Here is a 26,015-nt window from a genome sequence, read left to right as displayed (position 1 = left end):
AGGTTCCTTAGAAAGAGAGCTTGGACGGCATGCAAAGTTGTGAAATATCTGCAGACAGCACGGATGATCCTCTTAGTAGTGGCCTACGGAGAAAGCGACAGCCTCGAATAGTCGTGATCGGTGCTGGGCTCGCGGGCCTGTCGGCAGCCAAGGCGCTCCTGGAAGGCGGATTCACGGATGTAACAGTCCTCGAGGCGACTGACCGCATCGGGGGCCGCGTGCAGAGCGTCCGACTCGGTGAGAGGATGCAGATTTCTGGTGTTTTTTTTTTTGCTTTGCTCTTCTTTTTGATTTCGGGCTGCTTTGGTGTGGGGGTCTCTGTCGGGTTTGTTGTTGCTGGAATGGCTCCTGAGGTATTAAAAGTCTTTTTTTCCCAGCCCCGTGCTCGAAGAAGAAGTCGGGATTCCTCAGCTCTGGTTCTCAAGGTTGTTTATTTTCTCTTATCTAATACATTATTTTTCTGACCTGCTGAGTTCTGTGCAGCAGGTCGGGTTGTGGCACACTGACCACCCTCAGGGCAGTCTTCTCTTTTTATACTAAAAACTACATGTACTTTATTTACAATAATTTTCCAATACCTATCACCTATGTTAGACAGTCTGTCTCTACTCTAAACCAATCCAAAAGTGCCACCATCACAGCAGAAGATGGAGGACAAGAAGGAGAAGGAGAAGGAACACTCCCAGATTCCTCCATCTTGCCTCTTGAACCCCCATTCTAAAAACCCCAATGTGACGGTGTTCACGGGGGTTTTAGGATGAGGGAAGTGACGAGGATTTGACTTTGTGTTTCAGAAGGCTTGATTTATTATTTTATGATATATATTATATTAAAACTATACTAAAAGAATAGAAGAAAGGATTTCATCAGAAGGCTAGCTAAGAATAGAATAGGAAAGAATGATAACAAAGGCTTGTGGCTTGGACTCTTTGTGTGAGCTGGCTGGGTTGTGATTAGCCGTTAATCAGAAACAACTAACATAAGCTAATCAAAAATCTGCTTGTTGCATTCCACAGCAGCAAATAATCAATGTTTACATTTTGTTCTTGAAGACTCTCAGCTTCTCAAGAGGAAGAGTCCTAAAAAAAGGATTTTTCATAAAACATTTGGGTGTCTGTGACACCCAAAAATTCTACTTTTCCACCCTGTGATAAATTTACTAACAGTCTGCTCAAACCCTTGTGGCTTTTGAATCTTCACACAAAGTTGGTAATTGTTTTTTTCATGGGCTAAGAACAAAGGCACAGGTGTTTTTGACTCCATGCCAAGGTCTCTGAGCGCCCTGCCAGGGTCTCGAGGGCAGTCAGAGGAATGTCCTGGGTTCCGACAGGTCTGGGTTTCATATAAGGGGATGGTAAGCTCTCTTCACAGAGCAGGGAGACACAACAATGCCTTCTCTAGCTGGGGGACAGCTGGATCCAGATCTCAGGCCCAACAGTATAAATGACGTGGACTGAAGAGAGAGAAAAATGAAAAGGATGGGACTTCATGGGCTGGGGCTGTAATTGGACAATTAGCTCCAATATGCTAATGGACCAAAACTTATAAAAATGTGAGATCTTGTGACCAAGCCCTCTTTTTGCTTCCATCTTGAAGCCATCCAGGCAGAGCCAAAGCCGTGACTCCGGTGCTGCCAGGGTGTGGCCTCTGAAGGCCCTTCAATAAATATCCTTTTATTCCCCTTAACTCTGTCTAGCCTCTGTTCCAGCTGTTTAAGGCGACCAAAAGGGACAGTGAGACATCTGGAAATGGTATCAGCACCTGCAGAGGACTGCTGGTGGGGTTTGTGTGGCCACGAGGTCAGATGAACTTTGGAAATGGGGTTGTGTGCATGTGCTAAATGGTTTGAGGTGTGGCGGTGTCAGGAGAGTAAATATTTAAATCCTGGGTGCCTCTCGGGGTGGGTGGGTGGTTCTGTGCTGTCTCGTGCCTCAGTTGTGACCCAGGGCTGCTCCCAACCTGTGTTTCCATGAAATAAAAGGTTTGGGTGATTGTTTTCTCTCACACACAGGAAGAGCTCTGTGTAACAGGACTGTGACTGAGTAACTGTACCCAGACTCTTTCCACCCAGGTTTTCCAGCTTGACTCGTTCCCAGGAGCAGCCAGTAAATCTCCAGGCTGTTGAAGGGCTGTTTCTCAAGGCTTAGAGCCCTTGGAAAGGGGAAACCCCGAGCTGTTCTGCTTCACAAGCAACCCCATTCATTTCCCTAGAGCTAATTTACTGTCTAGGGTGCTACCGACTGGGAATCAGGCTGCTGGAAAAACATCTTCAATGTATCCCTTTATCCTGATTTTCAGCTTTCCTACCTCTGCAGCCTCCTTTCTTTGTGTGTAATAAAGGTGCAGACTCTGAATATTTGAACGCCAGGTCAATTTAAAAATCTCTACAGGCAAAACTCCTGGAGCAAACATTGTCCTTTGTAGCACAGGAGTCACTGAATCTTTTCTTGGTATCCAGAGGGACATTGCCTGTCTCTTCTCTGCAGGAGGCATAAAGCTCTCTGCTTTTCCTGAATTGCTTTCCTGATTTCAATTAACTAATTCTGTTTCTGATCTCACTCTGGATATTACCTTTGCCCTCTTGCTGCCCTGCTTTATTTTTATTTCTCAGGTGCTTACATCACTTACTGTGTTCTGCTTGATAAACTCACCACAGTAAATAAACAGCAGCCTCCTGTGAACTTGCAGAAGGGAAACCAATGGAAAGGCAGTTGGAAAAATCTAATCTCTAGAGGTTTGAGTAGGGCACTTTACATTTTGCTGAGACTTGGCATAGAGGTTAGGATGGGAAGTGTGTCCTTTACACACAATCCGCTGCATTAAAAATATCCTGGATGATGCCTGTGAGAGGAGGGAAGTGTGAAAGAGCTGAAATCTTTGGGGAGCCACAGATCATTCTCCCAGTGCACCTGTGAAATTGTCCTGGTCTTTTAGTACCGAGCCTGAATCTCTGATCTTTGCCCACCTTCACCAATAACTCACATCTTTGCTGGGAATCCACCTCCTCCTCATTAACACCTCTTAATTAACAGGAGAGGAGAGCAGGTGTTTCAGTCTGGAGGCAATCTCAGAGTTTGTAGATGTAGCTGTTAGTTGCAGAGCACAGGCTGGCATCCAAAGTCTTAGTCTTTTATTAGTGTTTTAAAATTTCAAACTATCTTTTCTTATCTTATCTTCTTATCTGCCAGCTCTCAAGGTTGCCCTGTGTGGGTGTGGGCTGCAGTTCTCTGCCAAGGTGGATCCGTGTTCTGGCTCTGGCCTCTTCCCTGTCTGCACACTTGACTAAAAATCTGATTTAAATTTCAGCAGAGCTACTAATTAGGAAGAGACTCTTCCCTGTGAGGGTGGGCAGGCCCTGGCACAGGGTGCCCAGAGAAGCTGTGGCTGCCCCTGGATCCCTGGAAGTGTCTAAAGCCAGGTTGGATATGGCTTGGATCACTTTGGTTTAATGGGAGATGTGCCTGCCCATGGCAGGGGTGGGAACTGGATGATCTTTAAGATCCCTTCCAAACCCCAAACCATTCTGTGGCATTGTGGCACCTTCTCGGGGTTATATCTGAATCCATCCCCCTCACTGAGCCACAACTTGTAGGGAACAGTATTTTCCCTCAAGTGCACAGACTGTTGCTTCTCTGCCCAGGGGAGTAATTTGGATATTCAGAGGTTTGATTCTAGCACAAGTGAGGCAGAGGGTTTGTGTGTTTGTGCACTGTGTGTTTCCTGCACATGACCTACATCTATATCCACTGCAGCTATTTCACAATTATCCAAGAAATGGCCAGGGCTGCAAAGGGAAATGTGAAAGTTGCCATCCCTATCCAAGAGGCTTGATGTACAATCTGTGTGTTTCTCTGCTTTTTTTTTTGTTGTTGTTGTATGGCATGATTCCTTCCAAATAGATTCATTTTGAACCGAAAATCCTTTAAGGCCCTGAAAGTAAATTGGCTGTCTCTGTTTAAAAGAATTTTATTTAATTTTACACTTTTAAATAACTAATCATTTAACTTCCACCTGATAAGACCTGGCTTATCTGGTAGTGATGATAGTGAGCATGAATATTACAGGCAAGAATTAGTTTTTAATTTGTTGCGATTTGATTATGTTTCCACACAGCTCAACAGGAGAACTTGGAGCACATCATCACTGTCACCAAGCACTAAGGCAGTAGCAGGACCTGGTGGCAAATTGTTTTCTTTGAAGGATTGCTGTGCAGCAGAGACCAAACTCCTGCCCTAGAGCAGGAGGCAGGAGCATTCCTGCTGCTGCTTGGCTCAGCCTGAGTTGCAGGAGGATTGCATTAACCAGGGGGCTGCCACTTGCAATATTGATGAGCTCTCTACCTTTGGCTGCCAGTGTTCAGTCATTTCCACCTGGCTGGGTGCTCTGGGGTGTGTTGGAGTCTGTGGCACCTGGAGTGTTCAGGTCCGTGTGTTGTGCTGCTCTCTGGAGCAGGTACTGTGGTGTACAAATCCTGCTGTAGTGCAGCTTTTGAGGGGCAGTCAGCACAGCTCTCACTGACAAAGGGGCTGCTTGGAAAATGAGATCTGTGGAGCTTCCCTCAAAGGCATGAGCTCAGCCAGGGAACAGCATTCCTTGAAGCTTTCACCCTTTAAACCTGACTGCAGCACAGCTCAGTGCTGCAGTGCCTCTCTGTCTGAGCATACATTTACATGTTAAACAGCACATGATAGCTGGGAACTGCGCCATCCTTTCTTCATCAAGCAGGATCCTATTAATTATCCTGCTTAATCAGGCATTCCCACATTGCTGCAGGGGTGCTGGGAGATGCCCAGCTCTGTCAGACTTTAAACTAGCTTTTGCCTTCTGAGAATCTGTCAAAATACGGGGGGATACATGACCCAAGCTTATTTTTAGCACCTCCTTTCAGCTGCTGAGCATCCCCCTGTGCTCTCAGCCCAGTCTGGCAGTGCAGGATTTGGGGGGGACAAAGCCCTGGTGCAAATCCTGATAGTTGTAAGGGATGGGGAGAGTGAGGTTGAGAAAACTCTTTGTGTTTTTCAAGCAGAGAGAGTACAGGTGATGAAAACAAAATGCTTTCTGTGTTTAGCCTGACAGTGCCTCTTTTTAAAGAATCTGATATATAAATCTCCAAAGGCATAAGCAATAAAATACAACCTATTTACTAATTTGGGAAATGGAAATGCATGTTTTATTGCAGTTTATCTGAGGTGTATTTGTAAATAACAACCATTTTAGTCACAGGACAAGGTTCAGTAGTCAGGCCAATGTTGCAATCCACATTTTCCTCCATCTCCCTGCTGGCAACAACCGTGGTGAGAACTGGGAACTGAGGAGGGCTGAATTTCTCCTTAAGTATCAGAGGTGTGTCGCTGTGAGGGATCTTTATTGCAACATCCCATCCTTCTGGGCAATACCCAAACCTCTATCCCAAAGGACCAATTTGAAGAACGCTGGCATTGTGTGTAACAGAGAAGAACTCCCTTAAGGGATGTTCAAACATGTGCTGTCCTTGGGCAATTCTGCTTTTGCACATTTTGTGAGAAGCTCCCAGGAAAACAGGCTTCCATAACCAGTTTGCTTGGCTTCCTCTCCTGCAGGGCATGCCACTTTTGAGCTGGGAGCTACGTGGATTCATGGTTCACATGGAAACCCAGTCTATCATCTAGCAGAAGACAATGGTTTGCTGGAAGAGACCACAGACAGCGAGAGGAGCGTTGGGCGGATCAGCCTTTACTCCAAGAATGGGGTGGCTTATCACCTCACCAACAGCGGGCAGAGGATCCCGAAAGATGTGGTTGAAGAATTCAGTGATTTATACAACGAGGTTGGTGTCCAGCTGCTTTGGCAAGGGCTAGATTTGCCTGGAACACGGAGACTCTTTGGTCTCAGTTCCCAGTTAGAACATTCCAGGACAAAGGTAGAAATCGGGGGAAAAAAAAAAAATCAATGCTAAGTTTTCTCTCACCTGCTTCACTGCACCCCATTTGTCCCTGATGTGGGATTAACTCTTTGTGGTGAGGATCTTCCCATGTTTGTAATCCGTTTAATCACTTCCAGCAACTATTTCTGGGGAGATCCAGTAATTAATCCAGTACTTAATTAAAAGAGTAGTGGAGGTGTGGTGGTGTTCGCAGGGGTCTTAGGACGAGAGAAGAGATGAGAATCTTGACTCTATGTTTCAGAAGGCTGATTTATTATTTTATTATATATATTATATTAAAAGAAAATAATACATTAAAACTACCCTAAAAGAATAGAAGAAAGGATTTCATCAGAAGGCTAGCAAGGAAAGGAATGGAATGATAATAAAATCTTGTGACTGCTCACAGCCTCGACACAGGTGGCTGTCATTGGTCATCAAGTAAAAACAATTTCACATGCTGGGTAAACAATTCTCTAAATCACATTCCAAAGCAGCAAAAACATGGAGAAGGTGAAGCTTCTCAGCTTCTCAGGAGAAAAGATCTTAATTAAAGGATTTTTCGTAAAATACGTCTGTGACATGGAGGGATCAAATTGCTAAACAAAGTAGAATGCAAAACCTTAGCAACAACCAGCTAAATATTGTATCCCTGTGACTTTTTATTGGTTATAAATACTATGAAATGCTGCGTGGTGTGCCAAAGTCAGTGCAGTTTCGTAGGAATTGAAAGTTTTTTTGCATCAGAAGGAAAGGAACATCTTTTCTGGGAGATTCAGATCAGCATGGACTTCAATTGAAGGTTATTTAAACTCTTTTCCTTGCCAAAGTTAATTATAATTATTCCCCACATTTTTTTGATGCTGCTTGTGAAGTACATTTAGAGGGGTCAGTGCAGACTGTCTGGCCCTCCAGGTAATGTGATCTCTCAGTGGGTTGTGGAAAATGGAACAAAACATGAATATTTTCATCAGGCTGTAGCCGTGCCTAAACCCTTCAGATTTTCATCTGACGGCAAACTTCAGTATTTGACTCTTGGCTGAACACTCACTAGATTCAGGTTACTCTTGCATACTTTGTTTAAAAATATGTCTGGGAGCATTAGAAAAGTCGCTGTAGCCTGTAAAGAATTATCAAGAGTTGGGTGGGGAGCAGAAAAAGGATTTTTGTTTCATTTAAAAAGATTTTTGGCACTGTCCTATGTTTCTGAACCGGAATCAGTGGTGGGATGGCAAAAACTCATTTCAGTTTCAGAGAGGAGTAGCAGGAATTTCAAAGAAATTTCGTTTTGGGAAGGATTTGTCAACCTGTGGACAGCATCTTGGACAAATGCAGGTGGATATAATTCATCTGAACAATTTTTTCATATTACTGGATTAAAAAAACAAATGAGACTTTTTCCAGGCAGGAAAAAAAAAAAAACAAAACAGGTGAGATGTGAGTGGAGGAAGATGAATAGCAACTGGGGTTAGAAAGAGTAAATGAAAACACTGCAGTGAGCAGCATTATTTATGTAAATGGAATGCTGCCAAACTTCATGCAGGGCTTGGTGATCATCCTGTCTGGAAGATGATAGGAAAATCTCCAGCAAAGGGAGGGCAGACTCCAGAATGAGAAGGGAATACAGAGATGAGAGCCACTTAGCTTTGAGATAAACCCACTAAGATAAAGGCCATAACAAGGTACCAGTGTTTTAGAAATGATTAATTTGGTAAATCTACCCTTTCTTTTAAAGGGGAGAGAAAGGGGCAGCCACTGACATGAGAGAACAGCACATTAAAAGTTAATCTTCTTTACACAACACCTAATTAGCTCATCATTGCCACAGGATATCTTTATCACTAGGAGACAGAAAAGGCTTTCACATTTATGGCTTGTAAAAATGTCTGCAGCCACTCGTGGTGATAAAAATACTTAAGGGACAGCTGGAGCCAAGCAGGGGACACCAGCCAGCCCCTTAATTGCTCTTGCTGGGAGGGGCTTTCTCTGCCTGACTCCAAAGCCTGCTGGAATTTCTTGCAGGGGCAGCTTGTGGTTTTGTTGAGCTGCTTGTCTCAGCCTCTTCGGGGTGCCAGGCTGCAGGATCTGTGCTGATTTGAGGCATTTGGCTGTGGTTTATTCCCTGCTCTGCCTAGGAAAAGTGGGAATCCAGGCAAGCTATGTGTCTTATAAAAATACCCAGTTAAAATGGCTTGTATGGAATACAGATGCCCTGGAGGGAGGGCAGCCAGGAGCAGCCGTGTGGCTTTGGGGACATTTTCCTCTGGGGTAAAGTGCAGAGGGTGTTCCACACATGCTGAGTGTGGCAGGGGCGTTTCTGGTTTGTGTTTTGGGGTGTCCCCCACTTCCCCAGCATTAATGTGAGAGTGGTGAGAACCTGGGAGAAGGTACCCAGAGAAGCTGTGGCTGTTCTGGATCTCTGGAAGTGTCCAAGGCCAGGTTGAATGGGGCTTGGATCAGTTTGGTTTAATGGAAGATGTTCCTGCTCATGGCAGGGCAGTTGGAACAATACAATCTTTTATTTTTCTTTATTTTTTTTCTTTTTTTTTTTTTTGGGCAAAGTTCTGTTACTTTAACTGGTGAAATGAATGCTGGGGAGGAACAGCAAGAATTTTCAGTTCTGCATCTCTGGTTTTTTTTTTGGGAGTTGGGTTTTATGATTGATTTTTGTTAAAGCATTTTGAAATTGTCCAGGATAAAAAGTCATTTTACAGGTCACTAAATCCTGAGGTCAGGGTTTTCCTTTGACTTACAGGAGCTTCCAGGGTTTCCTGAGGTTTTTATTAGCAATCCCACCATCATGTCATCTCATCCCTTCAGAGATTGAGATAGCAAAGGCTGTGACACGCCCTGAGCTAAAAAGAAAGAACCCCCCACAAAACAGCCAGCAACCCATGATAGATGCAAAGCCTAATCAGGGATGCAGGACTGGCATGAACAGTGGAAAATGCATCCCTGAATGAGCAGGGCTAAATTTGTCACCCTCCCCCTCACTCACACCCTGCCTGGCTTGGCCTGCAGCTGCTGCTGGGGCTCCAGCCTGTGCCTGAAGCTCTTCTCCTCCAGCTGGGTCTCTCTAGCCCCAGTTATCTTGTCATCTGGACACCAAATTCTAGGGAATACAAAGTGCCAGGGGTCTCCCTTGAGTTTCACTGGGCCATGTGGAGTCTCTGGAACTGCATTTTAGCAAGGCGAGGTTTCTCTGTGCTGGATTTTCCTGGAGTGAAAGGCAAAGCACCCCTGTACCTCCAGAGCTTTGCCTCACTAATTCATCTGGAAAGTCCTTGGGCTTTTTCCAGGCACTTATCCAATCTTTTTTGGCTGTCTTCTTCTACCTCAATACAAGTTTTGCTGCATTTTTGTTTGCAGTAGCCTGAATTTTTAATAGCTGTAGGGATGTCTCACAGGAGCCTTTATTTGGTTACGAGGAAGTGGAGCAGTCAGACTGCTTGAGGACTGCTCAGCTCTTCATTTCTCCAGCAGAAAGTTCCTTGGGAGAGGCTGTTGCCCTGCACTGGGGTCAGTCAGAATTTGTCATGAGATTGACTTAGGTCACCTGAATTCTCCTTGTGGAAGGAGAGCAATGCCTTCAAGGAGAGTCTCCAGTCCTGCAGAGCATCCACCTGGATTCCCAGCCGCACATTGCCAAGGGAAGCACCCTGAGACAGGGCAGGACTTTTAGGATTGTCCTCCTTAGATGGTGTGCTGTGTGGGGCTGGCACTGCTTAGGGTCATTGTCACTCCATTTGGTCAGTCTCCAAAAGGAAAGAGGCACCAGCACAGGGAGGTGTGATGCCCATATCATGTATTTGTCATCTTCCCACCTTCCTCTCCATTCCTTCCAGGATAACTGGGGGAATCCTGGGGCTGGGAGAGGATTTTGGCTCTTCTTGCTTATAATTCATCTGTATGACTCTTAGGAAAATGACCAGAGTGAGACCTCTGAGGGTAATGTCTGCGCCTTTGGGGTCTGTGTGTGTGATTAACTCCTCAGAAAACGTGAACAGGGACAGTTTATCTCAGAGTTGTTCCTCTGTCCCTGCTAAGTCCTCATTTCCCTTTCCAGAGAGGTGTTTAAAGCCGATTCCCAGGTATTAGTGAGAAGTGGGAAGTGGTGAGCTGGACAAGTTAAATGCAGCTGAAGGATCACAGTCCATCACCAGCCTGATTTAGGAGAAGTGCCTGCTTTTACTTGAGCTTTTCAGCAGGGATGTGGTCCCTAAAGAGCTGCTTCCCAGGAACCCTCCCTTTAACAATCAGCTAATTAATGGCCTTGTTATCTGTCAGCTTTCTCCTGTGTGCTGCAACAGCTTCTGGGGGAGGGATGCAGCCAAAGAACGACAACATTTTCATCCTCCACACCCCCACCCCGTGCTGGGCTTCCTGCCATCCCCAATTAAGCTCCAGTGCCTTGCCTTGCAGTTATCATGGACAGCAGGACCAAAGGGCCACCGAGAGTCACCGTTCCCTCCCTGGCTCTATTGCACTGACAGATGTCTGGCCTGGGAACAGCACAGCCCTATCTCCATCAGGGCTTTTTACTGGACAGGGATTAAGTCACAGCAGTTTTTAAGCCAAGTGAGCAAAAGACAATGCTGGGCATCGTCAGCGGCGCTGACAGGAAGGAGTGTGGATGGGGATGTGCTTTCCTGACCTCCTTCAGTGAGGAGAAACTTCTTTATTTAGCTTTGTTCTTCCTAAGAAACTGCTTTTTCCTGTGGTGGAGGAGCACGTAGGTAGTAAATAAACACGTGGAGGAGGAAGCCTGTAGGTAACAGAGGGGACATCCCTGCTGGAATCCACGTTCCCTGCACAGACCCTGCTTGTGGGATGCCCCAAAGCTGGTCAGAAATAAGACAGAAGATGAAGTGAAACTGTTTTAGGACTGTGGACATTCAATTAACTCATTTTAATTTCTTACCTTCAACCCCTTCTGCCTTGAAGATCCAGGGGGTGTGAGGTTGTTCAGCATGGAGAAGAGAAGGCTCCAGGGAGACCTTCCAGCATCTTCTAGTGCTTGAAGGGGCTCCAAGAGAACTGGAGAGGGACTTTGGGCCAAGGATGGAGTGACAGGACAAGGGGAATGGCTTCCCACTGCCAGAGGGTAGGGATGGATGGGATTTTGGGAAGGAATTGTTCCCTGTGAGGGTGGTGAGGCCCTGGAATGGATTTCCCAGAGAAGCTGTGGCTGCCCCTGGATCCCTGGAAGTGTCCAAGGCCAGGTTGGATGGGGCTTGGAGCACCCTGGGATAGTGGGAGGTGTCCCTGCCCATGGCAGCAGGTGGCACTGGATGGGCTTTAAGATCCCTTCCAACCCATTCCATGATTCAGTGAATTCTCTGGAGGATTGTGTATAAGCCTTCAGAATGAGGGAAGGAAGAATGCTTAGAATGAATGGTTACTTGAGATCTCTGTTTTTTACTTCTGTTTTTTCAGTCAGGCTTCCAGTGCCACTTATTCTGTCCAGGGGAACTTCAGAGTGAGAAATATTTAGGTTGTTCTGCTGGGATGTGAGATTGCCAGTGGTAAGAGAGGGGAGTTGATGCAGTTTATCCTTTGGTTTTGCTCCCTGCTTGTATCAGGTGTGTGATAATAGAAAAGCAAAGGTTCGCTGGACTGTGTGTGGTGTAGCTCTCCTTGCTGGACATGGAGCTCTGGTTTGGATGCAGGGAGATTTTGAAGGGTTAACTAGAAAATCAGCAGAATCTTTCAGGTCATCCTTGTTGTTACCTTTCCCCAGGATCTTTGAGGGAAAGCCCATTTCTACTCTCTCAGGAGCCCTGCTGCTGAAATGCTGAAATGATTGGAGGAGTATGGGTTTTCAGATATCACAGTTGCCTGTTCCCAGTGACCCCAAGGGTGCTCCCATAGAAATGACAATGCTTTCCCCATCTGGGAGGGAAAGTCTGGATAATTCCATCTCCAGACAGCACAATTTTGCTCCTGCTTCATTGGAAATCTACCTTAAATGAGGTGTCCTAGTGAAGCTTTTCCATAGCTTTTTACACAGGATGTGTTTGCTGCTCATACTCATTAAAACACACATTTCAAGCATCTCTTTCATTCATTTATTCCGACCATATATCTCTCAATGTAGGACCTGCTGTTGTTTCTCCGTTTGCTTCTTGCCTACAACAGCTTTGCCTCTTCCTCAGATGGTTCAGTACCCTCAAGAATCAGAATATCCTGAGTTGGAAGTGACTTAGGAGGATCATCAAGTTCAGCTCCTGGGCCTGCACAGGAAAACCTCCAAAATCACACCTTGGGTCTGAGGGTGTTGTCCAAATCCTTCTTGAACTTGAAAAGCAAGGAAATAACAGGAGAAATAAGAAATCCTGATGGGATTAAACTTACCTGCTGTCTGATCAATGGGATGGCACCTCCAGGAAAGACTTTCCTTGATGGTTACAGCACAGAAAACTTGTGCCTTCCTGCTCTCCTCCCTGTGGGGCATTGAAGAATATAATGGTTAACAGAAACATAGTCAGGCTCACTTCTCCTGTGGGCCAAGTGGTGGCTGGGTTTTAGCAGGGCTTTGCTTATCCTGTGAGTTTGTTATCTGCTTACAGAGCTCAATCAGCTTATGAAAGCCGAGCTGATTGTGCTGACGCAAGGTCTGCGCAGCCTGGACCTGCTGCAAGTGCTTGTGGCCTCAGAAATCCAGGGACCTGAGAACCAGGGGATGCTGGAGCTGCCAGAGTTTCCTTTGCTGGAAGCCTTTGTTTCATACAGGACGTTGGGCCCCACCTTTCTTGTCTGGGAGTCTCCTTGGAATGGTCGTGTCCCAGGCAGTGTCTGCAATTCTCTTCTGTCTTTACCAGTCACACTCATTTTCCTTGTGATTGTTTATTCTCTGTTTTTATCATTTATTTCACCCATTTTTTTGGTCATTCTTTCACTAATTTTCTTTGGTTTCCTCCTCATCCCTTACTTGTCAACTCACCTTCTTCCATTTGCTCACAGATCTCCTCTCTCTCACTCCTACCACTGCAATTTGTTTATCCTCCTCCTTTTCCTCTTCTTCCCTCTATTTTGCCTCCTCAATTTCCCTTTGTTCCTAAAAGCCAAGACAAAATCAAGCTCTTCAGGAAAATTGGAGTGGGAAGAACATAAACCACAATGGGTTAGCCATATCAGCAGGGAGTGGAAAGCTCCAGGAGCTTTTTGAAGTCAAGGCTGCCAATTTTTTACCAGCTTTGTACCATATATTTACTGTAGCTTTCAACTTCTTGACATATCTAAATCATCTGTCTCCAAAAAAAAATGATCATAAGGTGTAATCAAACCATCTTTGACAGGAAAAACTCCCCGAATGAGATGTGGGAGTATTGTTCACCCTGTGGCATGATGTGAATGGGAAGGGAACACATTCTGGACAAACAAATCATTAATGGGATGTGCTGCATTTCTGAGTGGCATCTTTTGAAAGCTTTCCTGTGTTAAAAAATTCCTCTTGAGTGTTTTTTTTTTTTTTCTGTAGAAAGGAAGAGCCATGATGCAATTGCAGGCTCTTCTGGCAATATTGTAGATAGAAATACAAGTTTTTCCAGACAGCCACAAGCAGAGGGCTGAGGTGGATGGTGTTTCCTTGCCTTTATGTAGGTTGTATGGAAAACTGGGGTTAAAAATCACCAGGAATATCTTCAAAGAAGAATGATTTGTTACAAGGGATTTTTACTGTGGCTCCTGGTGAGGGGAACTAGACATATCACTGTTTTCCATGGATTTCTGCCTGTCCTGTGCTCAAGTAAAATGTGTGTGCATACAGAATTCCTCTGCGGTTTGTTGCTTCCTAATTTCATGGGATGTTGGAATCCAAAATGCAGGGAATTCTCAGAACTTTGGGCCTGTAAGCCAAAGCTTAGAATTAAACACAGGATTTGATCTGAGACCTTGGAAAAGGCTTCCAAACTTAAGTACTAGAAGTGAGAATGTGGATTTATAGTTTAAAGTAGAAACATGTTAAGTTAAAAAGAGGAAAGTTTAGAGTTTTAGAATTTAAGATATAGAAAAAAAATAAAAGTAGTTACAAAGGTAAACAAAAAGTTTAGAATACAGTACTGTAGGTTTATGTATAAAACATAATTAACTACGAAAGCTTACACTGTAGTATAAGTCCATAAAGCGAAATATTTAAGGATTAAGTCAAAAACATAAATATCCTTATTAACAGTGTTTTATTAACCAATAAATCCTTCAAAGGTCTTATAACTAGACCATGCAGTAAAGATGTGAGCCAAGCTCACCCTTCCTGTCTATGTAAAAGATAAGAAAAATAAATCACATAATCTAAAAAACTCCAAAATCCCATCTCCAGCTCATTCAGAATTCCTTCAAAAATCCCCATAAATGGGACAACAGAAAAACAGCTGTAAAACTGAATTCACCCAGTCTGGTGGATTCCTTCTAAATAATGGAGAGGGTGGAAGGGCTGGGATCAACCTGGGATTGCACTTGGGACATGGAGGTGGGAGAAGAGCCAGTGCTTTTTATCAGATGTGAGGAAGGACGTGGCTTCTGCTGGGAGGAGGAGGTGAACGCTCTGGGTTGGGACAGCTGAAGGAGCATCTTGCTGGATGATCCCACCCTTGTGTCCTGTCTCTGGCAGGTCTATAACCTGACTCAGGAGTTCTTCCAACGAGGTAAACCAGTCAATGCTGAGAGCCAGAACAGCGTGGGCGTTTTCACGCGGGACGTCGTGCGCAAACGCGTCAAGGCCGACCCGGATGACACGGAGGCCGTCAAGAGGCTGAAACTGGCCATGATCCAGCAGTACCTGAAGGTAGGTGTGCACATCATTGGGGTGTTTTGTTTTTGGAGCAAGCAAATCCTCAACCTCAGGCACCTGGCTGAGCCCTGCCCAGCCCTGGAAATTGCTTTCTGTGCTCTCTTGCAGTTTGTATTTCTATTGACAACTTCCCCTCCTGATGCAGATGTAAAGACAGTGGGCTGCAAGGAATATGCCTTTACTCTTTTTATTTTTTCTTACCTTAAAACCCCAATTGTCTTAATAGAAGAGGCTTTCCTAGGCTTGTTAAGTTTTCTGGTGTGATTTAGGGTTTTTTGCTAACTGAAGCTACTCTATTGTCAGGTTCTTTTAGTAATGTCTTATCTTGTGACTTACACCTGCACCCCCTGATCTTGCCTGAGTGTTTTTTACCTCTCAGAGACCAGAAGAAATGTAACTTTGATGCTAGTAATTTGCTGAAGAAATCCCCAGAAAACATTTTGAAGGTAAAGCAATAAAATCCAAGATAGACTGTATAAAACCAGCATTCCACGTGGCTTCCATAGTTCTTTTTATCTCCTTGGTGCCTTGGCTAAATGAGTTCTCTGTGGGATGAGGACTTAATGCTGCATCAAGCACTCCACAAGTAAAGTGTATCAGACATTTTTATTTCAATTAGAATGACTTAAAAGCTTCTGAAATGAGGCAGGGGAGGCAAGCAGCACTTTGTCATGAGTTCACTGTTTTCAGGTGGGAAGCTTAACTAAAGAGGAATAAAGACCTGAAGAGTTTCACAGGAGATTTGGGATAAAGCTGATGTTTGAACCCTGGTGTCCTGACCCTGATATCTCAGCATCCTCACCCAAAACCTCTTCTCACTGGGTGTCTCCACAGCTGGCATGTAAAGCTCAGTTATTCATTGTGTTACCCAAACAGCAACACTCATGCAGACAGGGTTAAGTCATTGGATACAGCTCTGGGTTTCCTGGTGGTTTTTCCTGTGCTTGCTCCAGGCTGCCTCAGTCAGAGCTGTTTCTGCAAGTCTTGCAAATCCCTTCTCATGCAAATAACTGAGAACAACAAAGCTTCTCATACTTTAGACTATCAGATGGCAGAGTGGGGATTAACCTGTCTTGGGTTAGAGTCTTGGTAGTTGCTTGTTTTTCCCCCCTGGCATTTTGCCTTCATGGCTGAAAGAAACAAACAAACAGCCACCAGTGTTTAACTTCACAGTGAGGAGTGCCCTGTTGGAGCATCCAGGCAGGGTGAGGATCCTGCTGTGTGCCACAGGTTTTGTGTTGTCACCCTGGGGGAGGTCTGGGAAGTGCTTGGGTAAGGTGGAACTGTAGCACAGTCCAAAGATGAGTCTTCACTCAGTCCCCACTGGAGTCATCAGGCAGTGACCAGGACAGGGAAGGCACCTGTTGGTTCCTGCAGGCACAGTAGCAGCCTGGGAGCTGCTGGTACAACCCTGACTTTTTGGCTTTGTCCCAGCACAGATTCCTGCCCTGCACCAGGGTGCACCACAGGGAGAAGGTCTAGGCTTGTCAGGCTTCCAAGCCCAGTCATTAAAGTGTGGAAAGGTCTGGAAAATAGGTCAAAGTTTGAGGCAAGGAATTGTAATATTCCTTAAAATGCTTAGAGAATTACAGTGTGCGAGCGATTGTGACTCCGGTGATGTGAAGATTTTAAGATCACTGTGTCCCGTGCATCAGGATTATCATTAGAAGCTTATCACAAGACAGGCCAAACATCCTGCCTTTGTTCCAGGGATTGTTGGGAGCTGCAGCTATGCTTAATACTCCTACAAACATTAACCAACAGGTTAATGGATCTAAAGCTTTGGTAATCACATCAAACACACGTGGCTCACATCTTGGCATTTCCCTTTTCCGTCTCCTTCGGTTCCTCCTGTGCCGGGTCCTCTCACCTCTGGCAGACTGTTAGCTGGCTGATTGCTGACTGTTTGACAGCAGGCTGAAAGCTGCAGACAGCACAAAGAGCTGCCAGAAGTTTTTTGTGGCTCCTCGTGGGAACGTTTATTAGCGTTGGAATGAGCATCTGATTAATGCAGCTCCAGGGTCTGTTGTAGGAGCACCAGGCAGCAGGTCCTGCCCACTGCAGAGGGTTTTAAAGGATAGAAACCAGAACTTTAACCCAGAATTGTGCAGAAGCAAAGACATCATGGAATTATAGATTCACAGAATGGTTTGGGTTGTAAGAGACCATCCAGTTCCATCCCCTGCCATGGGCAGGGCACCTTCCACTATCCCAGGTTGCTCCAGGTCCTGTCCAGCCTGCCTTGAAAACACTCCAGGGTTGTGGCGGCCACAGCTTTTCTGGGCACCCTGTGCCAGGGCCTTACCACCCTCACAAGGAAGAATTTATTCCTCATATCTAATTTAGGTTGACCATCAGTTTAAAGCCATAATTCTTTCTCCTGTCACTCCATGGCCTTGTCCAAAGTCCCTCTCCAGCTCTTTTGTAGCACCTTTAGGTACTGAAAGATGTCAGGAGGTCTTGCCAGAGCTTTTTCTTCTCCAGGCTGAATTACCCCAGCTCTCAATTTGTCTTCAGATCAGAGGGGCTCCAGCCCTCTGGTCTCTGAACTCCATGCAACTCCAACTCTTTACCATGACAAAATGATTTCTCTGGTTGCAAGAAAGGCTAAGGAGTGATTTTTGTCAGATCCTATGGCCAAGCACTTCTTTACTAGCAAAACTAACCTGGTTTCAGAGTGGAATTCAGTGCTTTCATGAGTGGAATTCAGTCATCTCATGCAGCTCCTCTGTGCCCTTGCAGAGCTGTGCTGTGGCTAAAGGAGTTGCTCTGTGGCAATGTTGCTTTTGTGTTGCTTTTCCTTAGGTAGAGAGTTGTGAGAGCAGCTCCCACAGCATGGATGAAGTGTCGCTGAGTGAATTTGGGGAATGGACCGAAATCCCCGGGGCTCATCACGTCATTCCTTGTGGTTTCATTAAAATCGTGGAGATCCTGGCCCGCTCCATTCCCAAGTCTGTCATTCAGCTCCGCAAGCCGGTCAAGTGCATCCACTGGAACCAGTCGGTCAGCCAGGAGATTGAGAGGGTGGCTGACCACAACAGTGACCTCCCCGAGGAGAACAAGGGCTCCAATGTCTTCGTAGAGTGCGAGGACTGTGAGTTCATCCCAGCTGACCACGTCATTGTGACTGTGTCCCTGGGAGTCTTGAAGAAGCGCCACGAGAGCCTGTTCCATCCCCGCCTGCCTGAGGAGAAGGTGATGGCCATTGAGAAACTGGGGATCAATACCACTGACAAGATCTTCCTGGAGTTTGAAGAGCCTTTCTGGAGCTCTGAGTGCAACAGCATCCAGTTTGTCTGGGAAGACGAGGCGGAGAGTGAGAGCTTGACTTACCCTGAGGAGCTGTGGTACAAGAAGATCTGCAGCTTTGATGTGCTCTACCCACCCGAGAGGTACGGCCACGTCCTCAGTGGCTGGATCTGTGGAGAAGAGGCTTTGATTATGGAGAAGTGTGATGATGAAACTGTGGCAGAAACCTGCACCGAAATGCTGCGTAAATTTACAGGTCAGCCGTGCTCTGGTGGGAGAGGGAGCGTGGGGCTGGGGAATCAAATAACCACGAGGAAGGAAATGCTTTAAAGTCATTTTTAGTTCTCTGGCATTTTGTGTCCCTTTGAATGTGCGTGTGCTTCCAGCATAGCTCCTGCTTGGGTGTGCCTGAGAGCTATTTATACAGAGGGGCTGATAAACCAGCTCAGGAAGTGATGGGCAGAAGTGCTGGAGGATTCCATATCCTCTGCTTTGTTGAATCACAAATAACTCTTCAGCAGCTGAAGCTGTCGGGCTCTGAGGGCTGATCCCAGCTGTGGAGAGCAGCAGGGCCCCTTCAGAAATTGAACCTGTTTAGATCAGCTGAGGTGTGGTTGAATCACACCCCTGATTTCGATTCAGTATCAGATCAATGGAAATAATCTCCAAGACCTAAATTTCAAAAAATGCATTGATCTTGAGAGTTCCCATTTTCTGGGTGTATCACTGAAACCTTCCTGGACTTCACAGATTTCATGTACTCTGATCACACATCGCTTTAAGGGCAGCAGTTGGACTGAGGCAAATCTTAGGTGTATTACACTGAGAAAATCCAAATAAAATCACTTAAAACAATAACACTTGAATGCTGGGCTTTAGCTTGTCCACAGTCACTTCTCTAGAGGTCACACACCTTCCCAGGAAAAGGGATTTCTTTGTCTGAGAGTCTTTGACATCCTCTGATGGGAGACACTGTGCAAGTGCAGGTGTAAGGTAGTAACACTGAAAGAAATAGTGGTGGACTTAATAGCAGTTTTGAAATAAGAGTTTTGAATTGATACAGAATTGCAAGCAGTTATAAGAGGAGCATCCTCCAAGATTAGATGTAGTTTGTGCTATTTTAGAGATGGCTCCTGTGATTAAATGATTTATATCTTCCTGCTAGCTGGAGTTAGCCCAGTCTCAGCACTCAGGGGGTTTCCAACCTTAGCTCTTGTCCGTGGAGCTCCAGTTAACTGGAGAAATTTGCCTTCCAAAGTGCAGCTTTCCCCTGTCCTTACTGACCATTTGCTACCAAAACCATGGAGATCCAGAGAGTCACAGAATCACAGAATATCCTGAGTTGGGAGGGGCCAGCATCTCTGGGTGAAGAACCTTTTTCCTGAAAGGGCCCTGGAATCTGAGGACCTCCTGCATAACTGACTATGGCCAAAATAGGTTTTACCACTCTCTGCAGGAGCTGTAGGGTAGAGACCATGGGTTGAAAAGCTCTGATTCAGTGCCCAAGCTTTCATCCTTGTTTCAGCTGTGCCTCCTGAGCTGGTGGTGTTCAGGGGTGTTGGGTGTCCCCATGTCACATCAGTCCCCATGTGCCGCTTTCCCCTGACCCCAGCAGGGAACTGCTGCTCTACACAGTTTTAGCAGGAGGCTCTTCTCTCACAGGCCAAGTTGTTGCAGTGCTGAATGTACAAACAACCTTGTTTGTTGCAGCTTTGCTTGCTTAAGGCCTATTAAAAAAAAAAAGAAATCCAAATTCCCACTTCAATTCATCAGTGGGAATTTGGCTGTTTGGGTCTGTTGTAGTTTGGCACATGGGAGTTTGCTCTCCCTCTTCCTTCTTGGGCTTTTTCACAGTGACTGTTTACGTGTGTTGGATGTTCCTCTCCTCCCAGCATGGAAATATGTGGCTCTGGGCCCTGGGTCTGTGCTGCAGTTGCTGTTCCAGCTGATGCTGCACCTGGTCACTGTCCATCAGGCTCTTCCACACAGCTAATCCCAGGTTATCTTTCCTTGGAGAATTCCAGACTGGATTTACCAGGGCCTTGCCATGCAATGAGCATTTTGTGCATCAGCTGAGAAGTGGCTTTGCAGCTGCTCAAAACTGCGAGAGGGAAACCTGTTCTTGGAGCACCCATTACCCAGCATGACCCGTTCCACTTTCTGCCCCCAGTCCCCTTGTTGGCAGAAAACCTTTTTACTTTTCATTCTCTTGCAGGATTCCCTGCCTAAGGGAGCTGGGTTTATCCTGTTTGCCTTGCTCCTGTTTTCCCCAGAGGTTCCCAGAAGGAGCAATGCCTCAGGGCTGATCTGGGCCAGGTGTCAGGCTGGCTGAAATAACAGAAGTGCGCTCAGCTCTCTGTGCACCTCCCTTCTTCCCTGCTGATCTGTTCCAGGGGGAGTGTGAGAGGGGGTTAGACCAGCAGCCCATGATACACCTACAGCCACTTCTGAGCACGGCTGCACTCCCCTGGTCCAATTAGCACCACCAAACCCACCTCTGAAAGCCTTTCCCACCACTCAGGTTCACACAGGTCAGCTAACCAAGGTAGGAAACTAGTCCTGCCAGGATCCTCACCTCCTTGGAAAGCCTGGATCTTCCATAAGGCAGCTCAGATCTTCCTCACCTGGTGCTCTGTGACATCTTCTGAAGCAGCTTTTCTCTACTGAGTATAGAGGGAGCCTTATATTCAATAATGAAGCAGATACTTTGAGCCTTTTAATGTTCTGGGTATGAAATGCCCTGTGCTCTTCTGAGAAAGAATTCATGCATTACCAGGTAGGTTTCCCACCTTTCACTGTGTTTTCCCAGTCTGTTGCTCGTGGTGGCCTTTCCTTTGGCTTCAGAGTATGTTATATCAGTTTTAAGTGAAATCCATTCTTTTAGGCTCACACTGAGAATCATTCTGAGAACTGACCTTGAATTTTCCTCTCAGGTCGGCGTTGGGGATTATCTGGCTTTGCTGTGAAAAGCTCTGAGGATTGTTCTAACCTAAGAACCACCAGCAATTACTGCTTTTCACAACTGGATGGTGAAAAGCAGTGTCCTCCAAATCTGATTAAATGGAATACCTCTGAGCAATTAGAAACCTTGCTTGGCCTTCTTTGTTGGATAAGCTCCCAGAGTAGGAAGCCAGAGGCTCCCTGCTGAAGGGATCACTGGAGCCTGGCAGGCTGCAGCTGGAGATGCCCTGAGTTTTCCTCCAGGAGGGGAACAGATCTGCTTTAGGTTCTGCATCACATCTCCCAGTCCCATGTGGGTGTCTGGGGTAGCCACTCTGGTGGTTGTAGTCACTGGTATGGGGGCAGTACCACAGATCTCCCTTGGTGGAGTTTTACATCCTGCTCTCAGGCAGGCAAATAAATTTGGGTGCCTTAATTTAGATTGGTGAGTTGGTTTTATGGTAATTCAGTCAGCCCCATAACCAATAAACCTCTGTATCCACAGCTCCCAGGAGCTGAAGAAAAGTGGGATTGTGTGAGGCACAGGGAGTTGTCTTGCATAGCTTCACAAGTAGAAATCTGTGGCATGAAGATATGTGCCTTCCTGTTTCAGTGAAGGCCAACGTCCTTTCTTTAGCCATTTAATCTCTTTGGATGGTGGAAACTGAGAAGTTTCCACATCTGTGTTGTTACTTTTATCTGTAGACAAAGGCTGTTTGCCCTGTTTAAAAGCAGAATGAGAAAGTCCAGTGAAGGATGTTCCTGGAAGGACTGTGGCTCTCAGTCTTTGTAGTTTCTGTCTTCAAACAAGAGCTCAGAATCAGAGCTTGTGCTACGTGCTCCTGTCTGACCTTCAACCAAACCCCCCTCTGGGTCTCCTGATTTTCCTCGTAGAAACAGCTGCTTGCATTAAAAGGTGCAGAATTGTACAGGTGCAGTTGCTGCACAGTGGTCACTTGGGTCTTTCTAATGTGGCCTGATGTGCTGGAGACCTTGGAAGGAGCTCATGTGAATGGATGTGGATATGGAAACACGCACCAGCTCTGGAAGAGGCACCTCCAGACCACTGCAGAGACTCCTTTTACATGAAAACCCCTCGTGTGCTGTTTTTGTGCAGTTTTTGGGATGGGTGGCTGCCTTGGCCCTGCTTGGGGAGTGTTCTCTGACAGCGTCCGTGGTGTGTTCTCCTGGGCTTTCCACAGCCCTCAAAAATAAAACATGATAACTTATTTCCTTGACACATCTGAGAGCTCCCAGATCTCAGACTCCCTTGGGCTTTCCACTTCCAGGCATTTCTGCTTTGAAGAGTCTTGCAGGAACATATTTTTAGAGGCCTTTGTTATGCAAAGCTCTTACTCCTGAAACAACATTGCTTTGTAGGATGTGTTTTGTTTGTGGGATATATTTATTTGCTAGTCTGTGCCATATTTTGATCTGGGGCCTGGTTTTAAAGTGCTCACAGAGTATTCTGGGCAGGCCATCCTCTGCTTTGTTCCAGTCCCTTATTCCATAGCTCTAGCTGACAGGATACTCCTAAAAGCAGAAGCTGAACCAGGACCTGCTCTTGATTTTAAGGAATTGAAGGCACAGCTAAATAATAGTTTATGAGAGCTAAATAATGCAGTGCCCAACCAGGGTTTACATTTGGGTGTCTTCCTCTAAAGTGGGATGAAGAAAGTGGGGGAATTTGGGTTGTCTCATGGCAGGGTGAACATCTTGAGTTGTCACAGAGTCAGGGTCTGAAGCAGGCAAAGGACGTGAACATCTCAAAACTCCTACTTTTTGTGTTATCTTATGGAATCACAGAATTACTTGAGTTGGAAAAGCTCTTTAAGGTCATTGATCCCAACCATTCCCCCAGCACTGCCAAGGCCACCACTGACCATGTCCCCAGGTGCCACATTCACATGGCTTTTAAATCCTTCCAGGGGTGGTGACTCCATTGCTGTCCTGGGCAGCTCTGGCTGGAATGGACAACCTTTCCATGAGGAATCATAGAATGGTTTGGGTTGGAAGGGACCTTTATGATCATCCAGTTCCAGTCCCCTTGCTGTGGAAGGTTTAGACTCAACCCAAGTAGCTGAACCTTGCCTGGATATCTGATGTTGCCTCAAGGGTGGATCTTGGTTCCTGCAGAGGGAATTTCTCTTCACTGGAGTTCTCCATGTCTCTCTGTTCCTCTCCTGCCATGCCAGATATCATCATGGGACTCCAACAAAAGCAGTGACACTGAGATGGTCCAAAACCAGCCCAGCAGGAGGATCTCCAAAGTGTGACTCTCCCTGCTTGTACCTGAGGCTCTTGTGCCACCAGCTGGTGGCTGCAGTCCTGGATCTCATGTTCTCCAGTCTTTGGGATGGGGACAGTGGCTGATGATGACCCTGTCGTGGGTGCATTCTTCACCTCTAGGTCCTACATCCTCTTAGCAGTGGAAATCCTACAGCAATCTAGAAATCCTGCTTCCAGCCTCAAAGGCCTTTTTTCCATGCCTTGTGCATTAAATAAACAGTCTCCTGGATTTTAGCTTGGTTTGGGGGGCAGCTGTATGGGAAGCTGTTGGAGTGAGTTAATACAGGTTTTGAGAACTTCCTGACAGGTTTTTCAATGCCCCCACACAATAAAGATTTGTCTTCTTTCCTCTTTGGAGGCACATCTCTCTCACAAGGCTACCTGAATATCCAGTTTAGAGTGGGCACTCAAATACCTAAATTTTGATGAGATCAATCATATGCTTGATTACCACCAGGCCCCTCACTGCAAATGTGACCAGAAGATGCTTTGTATTTCCAAACCAGGCTGTGTCCAAGGTTCCCTGAAGCTCCCCAGTGCTTTAGGAACCTAAACATTTTAACGCTCCTTTCCAAAACAAATCACAGAATCATTTAAGTAGGAAAAGACCTCCAGGGTCATGGAGTCCAACCTGTGACCAATTCCTCACCTTTTCAAGCAGGCCAGGGCACTTAGTGCCTCATCCAGGGGTGGGGACTCCCCCAACACCCTGGAAAATGGAAGAGCTGAGATGAAAAGGGAGGCAATTTCTGTTATGTAAAGAGTTAAAACTCAGTAATGAAAGAGACATCTGGTTTGTGGGCTCTGCTAGGCTGGATGTTGAATAAATAAGATGGAATCCCTGGCACCCACACCTTGCTCAGGCACTTCCCTCTTGGACACAGTCTGACTTTTTGCCTTCCTCTTTCCACCCAGGGAATCCAAACATTCCGAAACCTCGCCGGATCCTGCGGTCCTCCTGGGGCAGCAATCCCCACTTCCGTGGATCCTACTCCTACACCCAGGTTGGGTCTAGTGGGGCCGACGTGGAGAAACTGGCAAAACCACTGCCTTATGCTGAGAGCTCCAAATCTCCTGTGAGTGTGGCCCAGATGGGGCCTGGGGCAATAAAACTGATGGGACACTGGGCAGCAGCTTTTTGGGGTGGGAGGTTGGAAGAGAAAATCCCTGCTTTGGCCTCCGGTAGTGTGTTTCCCCCTTTTTTTCTTTTTTTTTTTAGTACAAATGATGCCTCTATATACAAATGATGTGTGTAGGATTTTATCTCTTTAACATTTGGGATACCAACGTCTCAGGGGTTCCCTCATCTCTCCCTGAATTTGTCAAGAGCAGCTCATGTGTGTGACTTCTGGAATTGTGATATTGTCATTTAATGACCATCAGCCCTATTGTCCAGTTCAGAACTCCTCAGGCACACATGCTACTTTGTTTTAAAGATTATTATTATGATTATGACCTTGCTAATGTCTAGGTCTGAATGTGTCAGGGGTGCATATTGGGAAATCTTTCTGTGCTGGCAGTGCAGGCTGAGGGAGGCCCAGTCCTTGGCAGGGGATGATGAGTTTTCTCCCCAGGCGCTGCTTTGGCTTTCTGAATTTAGCAAGGAGAGCTGGAGCACACATGGAGGTGGTTACAGAGCTCAGGAACACATTAAGCCAAACTCACCCCATCACTCAGGGTTATGTGTCCAAATCCAAAGGCTGATGAAAATGCAACATTCAAGCAGCTGCCCAGTCCATTTTCTCCACCACAGCCTGGCCCTGAAATAATTTTATTCAGTGCAGAAATCTACTTAAGAAAACCCAGCAGGAGCTTGAGGAGTCTTTCTGTGTAGTTCCCAGGGAAATCCTCCCAGAAATTCCTGCCTCAAATCCGAGTTGCAGTTCTAGCAAGCACCTCACTATTGGTATAAGAGATAAAATGCTGTGGGTTTTGAGACATGGCTGTTTTTCTTCTGCTGCCCAGAAGAAAAATTCCCTTAATGCCTAAAAGGCTGAAATGTAATTTAGGGGAGCAAAGGGACGAGATGGTACCGAGCAGGTGCTCTGTGTCTCCTGCAGGTTTGTTAAGGTTTTTGGAACTGGCATCTTGTGGGGGTTTTGAGAACCAGCACTCCAAAACAACCCCTGGATCCCTGGAAGTTCCCCAGGCCAGGTTGGAGAGGCGGGGGTTTCCCCCTTTTTTTCTAAGGTGGAGCAATCTGGGATAGAGAAAGGGGGATGGCCCTGGATGATCTTTCAGATCCCTTCCAACCCAAACCATCCTGCGTGGGAGGGCACAGAAAGTTTGTCTCCTGTGATCCTCCCAGCTGCTCCCCAGTGATCTGTGCTGATCTGTGTCCCTTGTGCTGTGCCCTGCAGCCCATGCAGGTGATGTTCTCAGGGGAGGCCACTCACAGGAAGTATTACTCCACCACCCACGGTGCTGTGCTCTCGGGCCAGAGGGAGGCTGCTCGGCTCATCGAGATGTACCAGGACCTGCTGCAGTGCCCAACCTGAGGGAGCCCTGCCTGACCACCACCACCACCTCCCACATCCTCCTGCACTGGAGGTGTCTGGAGGGGTTCTCTTTTATTTCAGTTCGCAGTAGAACAGCCTTTTATCTTTTCTATTAAAAAAAAATTAAAAAATAAAAAGCTCTAATTGCTAAAAAAATGTTAGTCATCAATAGCTTCATTTCCATGTGCTGTATTGTTAACAGGGAAGGGTGCTCTTTTTGGTCTGGTAAACTGTTTCTCTGTCATTTTAATTCTAATTTCACTTTTGGTGCCTATCATGTTCGTTTTGTTTCTTTTTTCTTTCTGTATTGTAAGTGCCTTCTATACTAAAATAAATGTTGTAATAAAAA

General features: G+C 46.1%; 1 protein-coding gene across 1 annotated transcript; it reads left to right on the top strand.

Annotated features, from left to right (window-relative positions):
• On the top strand, positions 1 to 26,015 carry SMOX (spermine oxidase). Its single transcript, XM_031062588.1, has 6 exons — positions 1 to 237; positions 5,580 to 5,806; positions 14,511 to 14,684; positions 17,496 to 18,195; positions 24,084 to 24,244; positions 25,529 to 26,015. Exons 1-6 carry the CDS (start codon positions 30 to 32, stop codon positions 25,664 to 25,666), a joined length of 1,608 nt encoding a protein of 535 aa, XP_030918448.1. The 5' UTR covers positions 1 to 29; the 3' UTR covers positions 25,667 to 26,015.

Source organism: Geospiza fortis, unplaced genomic scaffold (assembly GCF_000277835.1).
Source record: "Geospiza fortis unplaced genomic scaffold, GeoFor_1.0 scaffold180, whole genome shotgun sequence".
In the NCBI taxonomy this organism is placed as follows: domain Eukaryota; kingdom Metazoa; phylum Chordata; class Aves; order Passeriformes; family Thraupidae; genus Geospiza; species Geospiza fortis.
The sequence above is the reverse complement of the archived record's forward strand: the minus strand, read 5'-3'. Positions and strand labels throughout refer to the sequence as shown.